Source organism: Symphalangus syndactylus, chromosome 13 (genome assembly GCF_028878055.3).
Source record: "Symphalangus syndactylus isolate Jambi chromosome 13, NHGRI_mSymSyn1-v2.1_pri, whole genome shotgun sequence".
Classification (NCBI taxonomy): Eukaryota; Metazoa; Chordata; class Mammalia; order Primates; family Hylobatidae; genus Symphalangus; species Symphalangus syndactylus.
In genome coordinates this window covers 45,382,098-45,390,319 of record NC_072435.2, presented here as the reverse complement: position 1 = coordinate 45,390,319, position 8,222 = coordinate 45,382,098, and the positions used below count along the sequence as shown (strand labels likewise).

The 8,222-nt window shown below is 55.7% G+C and overlaps 2 protein-coding genes across 18 annotated transcripts in view; one reads left to right on the top strand and one right to left on the bottom strand.

Moving 5' to 3' along the window:
* The first annotated feature begins 2,418 nt into the window (after positions 1-2,418).
* On the top strand, positions 2,419-4,467 carry NR2C2AP (nuclear receptor 2C2 associated protein). Of its 3 annotated transcripts, XM_055237425.2 has the most exons (6): positions 2,419-2,846; positions 2,988-3,078; positions 3,293-3,398; positions 3,470-3,537; positions 3,832-3,942; positions 4,310-4,467. In XM_055237425.2, exons 1-6 carry the CDS (start codon positions 2,809-2,811, stop codon positions 4,397-4,399), a joined length of 504 nt encoding a protein of 167 aa, XP_055093400.1. In that variant the 5' UTR covers positions 2,419-2,808; the 3' UTR covers positions 4,400-4,467. The 3 variants fall into 3 exon arrangements, with proteins under 3 accessions (XP_055093400.1, XP_055093402.1, XP_055093401.1); XM_055237427.2 differs by having other exon boundaries at positions 3,470-3,531; positions 3,826-4,467; XM_055237426.2 differs by having other exon boundaries at positions 3,826-4,467.
* The window catches only part of RFXANK (regulatory factor X associated ankyrin containing protein), a 10,078-nt gene continuing 5,862 nt past the window's right edge, over positions 4,007-8,222 (bottom strand). For 13 of the 15 annotated variants that reach the window (XM_063616442.1, XM_055237417.2, XM_055237421.2 and 10 more), the window contains 4 exons: positions 7,916-8,041; positions 7,425-7,491; positions 6,914-6,994; positions 4,007-4,224 (listed from right to left, as the gene is read on the bottom strand). In XM_063616442.1, coding sequence (XP_063472512.1) covers positions 4,154-4,224; positions 6,914-6,994; positions 7,425-7,491; positions 7,916-8,041 — 345 coding nt within the window. In that variant the 3' untranslated portion in view covers positions 4,007-4,153. Of the gene's footprint in view, positions 5,062-6,913; positions 6,995-7,424; positions 7,492-7,915; positions 8,042-8,222 lie in introns of all 15 variants that reach the window. The other 2 variants (XM_055237415.1, XM_063616438.1) reach the window with 2 other exon arrangements.

Sequence of the window (8,222 nt, the reverse complement as noted above, 5' to 3'; positions counted from 1 at the left end):
TGGCCTCATACCCGTGGGCAAGGAGGCCGCATGCCAAAGCCAGGAGTGGTGTGGAGAGCCCTGGAGCCATGCATATCCTCACTGTGGGGACTTGGCTAAGTTGATGTGTCCTCAGCTATAAAATGGGAATGACAGGGACCAGCCACAGCAGGTTTAACGAGCCAATGGGTGGCGACGAAATGTGGCACCAAGTCAGATACACAGTGGACTCTCAGTGAAAGTCAGCTACTGTTGCTATGTGTCAACCTGAAGAACTCACAGAGTCCTCCAACAGTCCCGTTAATAGACTTACCCCCATTTCACAGATGAGAAAACTGAGGCTCAGAGAGGTCAAGATGCTTTTCTAAGGTCACACAGCCAATGAGTGGTCCAGCCAGGATTTGAACCAGATCTGGGCTCTCCGGTGTTCCTGCTCTTTCTAACTTCCTTCCAGGGGTGAGGTTGGGGGCACGGTTTCCTGTCACCTCCAGCCCCAGCCCTGAGACCAGCGAAGTTGGGTCTGGATGGCACCAGACTCTGTCTAAATGCGGAAAGCCCTGGCAGGCAGGGGCTGAAGAGGCAGGCCTTCTGCTGATGACCCAGTTTCCCCGCCAGCCCCCCGCCCCCTGCCGCCTGGGGTGGATTTTAGCAGACACTAGTAGGATGCCGGGAGGACCATTCCTCCAGCCCTTGAAGAAAGGGGCTGGCTGCCAGACCATTCAGCTAAAGCCAGGAACAACAACAGCCTCTTGCCAGTGGCTGCTCTGCCTTGGAACCCTCCATTCAGGCAGAACGGATGGTGTCCTGCCCTTTCTCCGACACCTTCCGTGACTGCTCCGGGCCCAGCAGGATGTGGCTCCACATATTTTATTCAAATTCATGGTCTTTTACCCAACTAGGCCTTTGCTTATGCTAAGCTCCCTGCCTGGGCCACCCTCCCCACTCCAAATTTTCTCACCCTTGTGAATTCCTAGCGCCTGACCCCCTATTAAGGTGCAGTTCTAATATCCCCTCTCCCAGGAAGCCCTTCCTCCAGGTAGAGCCCCTGCTCCTCCAGCCCCATCTCTCCCTTGGGGCTAGGAGTGTCTATGTCTACCCCTGTCTTGCCCAGATCGGGGCCTCCTCTGGGACAGGCCTGGAGCTGAGGCCTCTTGCTGTCCCCAGCATCATCCAGCAGAAGGCTGGACATGAGAGTGTGACAGTAGAGCTTGCAGGAGGTGTCTAGTGAATCAGTGAACCAAATCTTCAGCTTGGTATCTGAGGCTTTATGTTTGGCAAACTCCTGTTCATGCTTCAAAACCCACCTCACAGCCTGGGTGCGGTGGCTCACGCCTGTAATCCCAGCACTTCGGGAGGCCAAGGTGGGCAGATCACGAGGTCAGGAGTTCGAGACCAGCATGGCCAACATAGTGAAGCCCCGTCTCTACTAAAAATACAAAAAGTAGCCAGGCCTAGTGGTGCACACCTGTAGTCACAGCTACTCCAGAGGCTGAGGCAGGGGAATCACTTGAACCTGGGAGGCAGAGGTTGCAGTGAGCTGAGATCACACCACTGCACTCCAGCCTGGGCAACAAAGTGAGACTCCGTCTCAAAACAAAACAAAACAGAAACAACAAAAAACACCCGACCTCGCATGCTCCCTCCTCCAAGAAGCCTTCCTTCATGTCCCAGCAGCATTTTCTGGGAAAGACAAACTTGGAGGCCAGGGCTCCTGTGTCCCAACAAGAACACAAGGGGTTGATGAGGATTCCAGATACTCCCAACATCGTGGCCTTTTCCACAACTCTGCCTTTGGCCTCCGGGAGGCAGTGAAGTTCAGGGATTCCCAGGCTGCATTTAGTGTTAGGGTAGAGTAGGTTAGAGTAGGTTAGGGTAGCCGTTAGGGTAGAGTAGGTTAGAGTAGGAAGAAAGACATTGTCATAGGAAGTCTCTCTGGCCCGGCGCGGTGGTTTACGCCTGTAATCCCAGCACTTTGGGAGGCTGAGGTGGGCGGATCGCTTGAGCCCAGGAGTTCGAGACCAATCTGGGCAACATGGCGAAACCTCATCTCTACCAAAAAACAAACAAACAAACAAAATAGCCTGCCGTGGTGGCGCGCGCCTGCTAGTTCCAACTATTCGGGAAGCTGAGGAGCTTGGAAGGCAGAAGTCGCAGAGAGCCGCGATCGCACCACCGTACTCCAGCCTGGGCGACAGTGAGACCCCGCCTCAAAAAAAAAAAAAAAAAAAAAAAAAGGAAGTCTCTCGGATTCCAAAATCAGTCAAAATCAGTGCTCTACACCTTCGGGCGCCGAGGGACAGCGCCCCGCGCGCGCAACCAGCCTTTTCCCTACAGCTTCAAGGGAACCAAAGTAAATTCAATCATTGAACCCGGACCCTTTAAGAAGCGAGCATGAAGGGGCGGGGTCGAACCAAGCCCCACCCCAGGAGCGGCCGCGGTCGGCGCCCGAATTGCAACACGCATGCGCCAAGCCCACGCGGTTCCGGGGCCCAAGATTTGGCTCCAAGAGCTATTCGCAGAGAAACAGGCTCGCACAAAAAGCCACCGCCCCCGAAACCTGCGGGAAATCTGTTTCCTTTGAGAGGCCTGGCCTCCGGTCATTGGCGGTTTCCCTGATCCTGTCTCCCAAATTTTCCGGCAGGGGATTTGATCGAGGCAATTTAGGACTGGGGTGGGCGAGGGAGTGGCGGTTCTCGTCCCAAGTTACAGGTGAGGACGTGCAGGCCAAGGCGTAGCCAAGATCGCGCCGCCCTGTGGCTTGAGGAGGCGCCGGGATTCGAACCAAGGTTGTGCCCAATCCTAAGCCCTGCGAGGTCTTGTGGAACCGACATGACCCACTCTTTGGTTTGTCCAGAGACAGTCAGCAGGTAAGAGTCTGTGGGGACAGGCAGTGGCGAGGCCCTAAGCCTGGGGTCGAGCCCTCAGTGGACAGAGCTGGGGGTCAGGCCCTCCGCGGAGCTGAGACCTGGTCTCAGCCCCTCTCTTCGCCCTTATCCTGCTGCCTCCAGGGTGAGTTCAGTGCTGAATCGCAACACTCGGCAGTTTGGAAAAAAACATCTTTTCGACCAGGATGAGGAGACATGTTGGAACTCGGACCAGGTGAGGCGCCTCCCTTGACCCTCCATCTCTAGGGTGATTCAGATTCAGATCTCATGCCTTGAGAACGTCAGGGGTTCTCAAGGGTGGCCAGGAAAGAAACATGTGCCGAATTTCCTTCTTCCCCTCCACTCCAAGGACTATGTGAATGAGATAGGCATAGCAGGGCTCTGTGCCTGCAGTGAACTTGCGCCTCAGTTTCCCTGTCTGCTTCCAGGGCCTCTCCCAGTGGGTGACGCTGGAGTTTCCCCAGCTCATCCGTGTCTCCCAGCTGCAGATCCAGTTTCAGGGTGGCTTCTCCAGTCGCCGGGGCTGTCTGGAAGGTACTAGAAGGCCCTGGGTGGCGGGGGTTCCAGGGGTCACCCCAGACACTCATTGCCTTTCTCTGCTGAAGGTTCACAGGGCACTCAGGCTCTCCACAAGATTGTAGATTTCTACCCTGAGGACAACAACTCGCTTCAGATATCCTGCCCCTGCTTCTGGGGTGGGTGGTCTGTGCCTCTGGAAGCTTTGGACTCACCCAAACCTGAATGGGAACCCTGATGTGTGATCTTGAACACGTGACCTCTAGGACTCCCATCACTTTTTCTGTAAAATGGGGCTGACTGACCACCTGTTCTGTGTGACAGGCTTAGAGAGGCCTGCAGCTTTCCCAGGTTGCCCACATTGGTGGAGTCTGAGCTGGGTCTGGAAGGGGTGGGGGCCTGCGGGTGGGAAACCAGAAATCACCAGTTTCCCTTGACTGCCCACGCTCACACTTTCCCCATACCAGCTGCTGAAGTGGACCGGCTGAAGGTGACGTTTGAGGATGCCACTGACTTTTTTGGCCGTGTGGTCATCTACCACCTGCGGGTGCTTGGGGAGAAGGTGTGAGACCTCTGGGGGCTGTCTCCTCCAGGAAGCCCTCCGGGAAGCACAGCAAAGTCCCTCATTCTGCACAGAAGGTTTATTGGTTCCTCTTGGGAAGGGTCCCCTCCCACCACCTGTCCAGGAGCTGCCTTTGAAGCCAGTTCTGGGTTTCCCCAGCTCTGGCCGACCATTTTGTTCCCTGAGTGTCTGAGTTCCCGGCAGGCGGCCTTCACTCAGGGTCAGCGGGCACCAGGTTGCTCTGGAAGAGCTTGAGGATGTGGTTCTCGATCACCTGTTGCACTGAGATGGGGCAGGGAAAAGGCGGGCTGTGAGCTTGAATTGGGTGGGGCGTGGAGGCGCAGGCCAACCTGCGCTCTCCCCTTAGGGGATAAACAGGGACCCTTACAGAGACCTGCATTACAGAACAAAGCTGGGAGAACTGAGGCCTCATCCCAGGAACCTCAACTTCCCCTAAGTTTGTAAAAATGCACTTTTGTAGCTTTTCAGAATTATTAATATAAAAATATTTCCTACCAAGCAAAATGTGTGAATTGTGACTTTTATGAAAAGATAAGCCTGGGCATGGTGGCTCACACCTATAATTCCAGCACTTTGGGAGGTCCAGGGGGGAGGACTGCTTGAGCTCAGGAATTTGAGGCCAGCTTGGGCAACAGAGCAAAACGCTGTCTCTACCAAAAAAATTTAAAAATTAGGCTGGGCTTGGTGGCTCACACCTGTAATCCTAGCATTTTGGGAGGCCAAGGTGGGTGGATCACTTGAAGTCAGGAAAGGCCAGCCTGGCCAACATGATGAAACTCCATCTCTACTAAAACTACAAAAATTAGCCAGGTGCAGCCGGGTGTGGTGGCTCACACCTATAATCCCAGCACTTTGGGAAGCTGAGGCGGGTGGATCACCTGAGGTTGGGAGTTTGAGACCAGCCTGACCAACATGGAGAAACCCTGTCTCTACTAAAAATACAAAAAATTAGCTGGGCATGGTGGTGCATGCCTGTAGTAATCCCAGCTACTTGGGAGGCTGAGGCAGGACAATTGCTTGAACCTGGGAGGCGGAGGTTGCAGTGAGCCGAGATCACGCCATAGCACTCCAGCCTGGGTGACAAGAGCGAAACTCCGTCTCAAAAAAAAAAAAAAAAAAAAAATTAGCTGGGTGTGGTGGCAGGCACTTGTAATCCCAGCTATTCAGGAGGCTGAGGCAGGAGAATTGTTTGCCTGGGAGGCAGAGGTTGCAGTGAGCCGAGATTGCGCCACTGCACTCTAGCCTGGGTGACAGAGCGAGACTCTGTCTCAAAAAATAAATAAAAAAGATTTTAGGCCGGGCGCGGTGGCTCACGCTTGTAATCCCAGCACTTTGGGAGGCCGAGGCGGGCGGATCACGAGGTCAGGAGATCGAGACCACGGTGAAATCCCGTCTCTACCAAAAATACAAAAAATTAGCCGGGCGTGGTGGCGGGCGCCTGTAGTCCCAGCTACTCGGAGAGGCTGAGGCAGGAGAATGGCGTGAACCCGGGAGGCGGAGCTTGCAGTGAGCCGAGATCGCGCCACTGCACTCCAGCCTGGGTGACAGAGCAAGACTCCGTCTCAAAAAAAAAAAAAAAAAGATTTTAAAAATTAGCTGGGTAGAATGGTACATGCCTGTAGTCCCAGCTACTCAGGAGGCGGGGGCAGAAGGATCGCTTGAGCCCAGGAGTTTGAGACCAGCCTGGGCAACATAGCGAGACCCTGTCTCTTCTAAAAAAACAACACAGCCGGGCGTGGTGGCTCACACCTGTAATCCCAGCACTTTAGGAGGCCGATGCAGGCAGATCACAAGGTCAGGAGTTCAAGACCAGCCTGACCAACATGGTGAAACCCCATCTCTACTAAAAATATAAAATTAGCCGGGCATCGTGGTGTGTGCCTGTGGTCCCAGCTACTCAGGAGGCTGAGGCAGGAGAATCGCTTGAACCTGGGAGGTGGAAGTTGCAGTGAGCCGAGATCGCACCGTTGCACTCCAGCTGGGGTGACAGAGCGAGACTCCGTGTCAAAAAAAAAAAAAAAACAGCAACAAAAAATTAGCCAGGCATGGTGACGAATGCCTGTGGTCCCAGCTACTCGGGAGGCTGTGGTGGAAGGATCACTTGAGCCTGGGAGGTTGAGGCTGCAGTGAGCTGTGCCTGCACCGCTTCATTCCAGCCTGGGTGATAGAGCAAGACTTTCTGCCTCGAACAAAAAAACAAACCCCCCGAAAACAAAAGGAAGGATGAGGAATGATTTCTGTCCCAAACACACTAAACTCTGAAGGAAGGAGGGGGATATTTCCTAAGCCCCCCACCTCTACCATGACCCCAGGGGGTCGGTTCAATTGGGATCTCCCCGTTTTATGGATGGGGAAGTTGGGGTCCCACTGTGACAGAGAAAATGGAGTCAAACTGGGGTCTGCCTATGGCCCCTGTTCAAACCCACTGCCCGCCATGGAGAGGGATGGCCTCCGTGGCTCTGTGCACTGTGGCCTGGCCGCCTACCCCTTGGTGTCCTCACTGCCAGGCCTCCGCAGGGGCCACTCCTCCCACCTGGATGCCATTCTCCCTCCCTTCAGGTCCCCCAGAATCCTTCCCTGACCTCCCCATCCCAGGGCTGGGCCCATCTCAACCTTAAGACACCTTCCTCCAGGAAGCCTCTCTGACTTCCGTTGGCCACTTTGGGGCTCTTTGATGAGAGGCCCCTCTTTGGGCCTCTCATGCCTATGTGTCCCCTATCATGGCCACAGCCACTAACACCCATTGTCCTCCCTACCCCAGCACATGCGGAACCCCAGGAACCAGGACTGGGATGCACCCAGGCAGGATACACAACAGTGCTCAACACCTGCCAACACAAACACTCTCGCTGCCGGCGTGTGACCACTGAGGGGGTGTCCCATGTACCCCTTTATGGTCACCCTGCCTATGGAAGGGACCCCACCCCTGTTCTGTGTGTCTCAGGCCGACCTTTCCGGTATCCCAGGGCCACGGCAAGGTCCATCGGGGTGTAGCCAGAGTCAGCTTCAGTGGTGAGGTCAGCGCCTCGGGCTGCAAAGGAGAGGGGAGGGCACTGGAGGGTGGGGCCTGGGAGTCCTGAATGGGGTCTGGGGACCCGGGAGATCCCATGGCACCCCTCATTCCCCACAATGCAGCCGTGGGTCTGCCCGTTGCCCATGTGGCCTTTGACAAGAGTCCAACCTCTGCTATCTCAGTCTCCACTGAGTAACGTGGCTGAAGGGTCTCTGAACCATGGAGGATGGAAGTGCTCAGCCTCTTGGCCAGATCCTAAACCCAGACCCTGACTCCCGTGTGGTCCTACCACCTCCTCCCCTCTGATCCACCCTCCAAGAAGAGCAGGCAGGGACTACCTGCTCCAAGAATTCTTCAAGCAATGCTCGGGCGTCTCCCTGCCCTCAGGATTCCCGCAGGGCCCACTGGAGTGCTGGGGCCCCCGGGGCCAGTCCCGACTCCCACTCACCCAGCAAGGCCTCAACGCATTTCACGTGGTTCCCACGCACAGCGTACAGCAGTGGCGTCCCTCCATTCTGTCGTGGGTAGGGGCAGGAGAAACCAAAGGTTTACCTCTTCCTCATTCTCACAATGCCTTGTACTCTCTGGCCTGCAGTTGAATGTGGTTCCTTCTGCTCATCACTGGGCCCATCTCACTTTCCGGGGTCTCAAGCTTAGACACCTTCCTCCAGGGAGCCCTCTCTGACTTCCCTTGCCCACATGGGGCTCTTGTAGCCACCTGTGCATCTGCCATCGCAGCGCAGTTCACTGCATCTCAGCTGCCTGTTTCCAAGTCTGCCTTCCCTGCATGGGGAGCTCTGCTCTGTGAGGCTGGGAATGGGGCTGTCTCGTGTTCTCGGCACCCAGAGCACGCCTGCACCTTTCAGGTACTCTGTGAACATCTGAGGCAGGAATGAAGGCCAGGAGGCTGAGAGGTCCCGGGGATGGGCAGTCCCTCACCCAATCATAGATGTTGATATCCACGTCACGCTCCAGCAGCAGCCCCACAATGTCTGTGTAGCCGCCTGTGCTGGCCAGCGACAGGGCGCTCTCTCGCTCTTTGGCCAGGATGTGGGGGTCGGCACCCTGCAGGGAGAAGAAGGGACAGTGGTGGGATGGGTTGGGGCATAACCAGGAATCCTGGGGTACCCACAGCAGCGGCATCTTTTTTTTTTTTTGGAGATGGAGTCTTGCTCTGTTGCCCAGGCTGGGGTGCAGTGGCGCAATCTCCGCTCACTGCAACCTCCGCCTCCCAGGTTCACACACT

Excerpts from the sequence above, each read along its gene's own strand:
- NR2C2AP (XM_055237425.2), top strand. The coding sequence starts at position 2,809 with ATGACCCACTCTTTGGTTTGTCCAGAGACAGTCAGCAG. Across the intron at positions 2,847-2,987 it reads TGTCCAGAGACAGTCAGCAG|GGTGAGTTCAGTGCTGAATC; the intron begins GTAAGAGTCTGT and ends TGCTGCCTCCAG. Across the intron at positions 3,079-3,292 it reads CATGTTGGAACTCGGACCAG|GGCCTCTCCCAGTGGGTGAC; the intron begins GTGAGGCGCCTC and ends GTCTGCTTCCAG.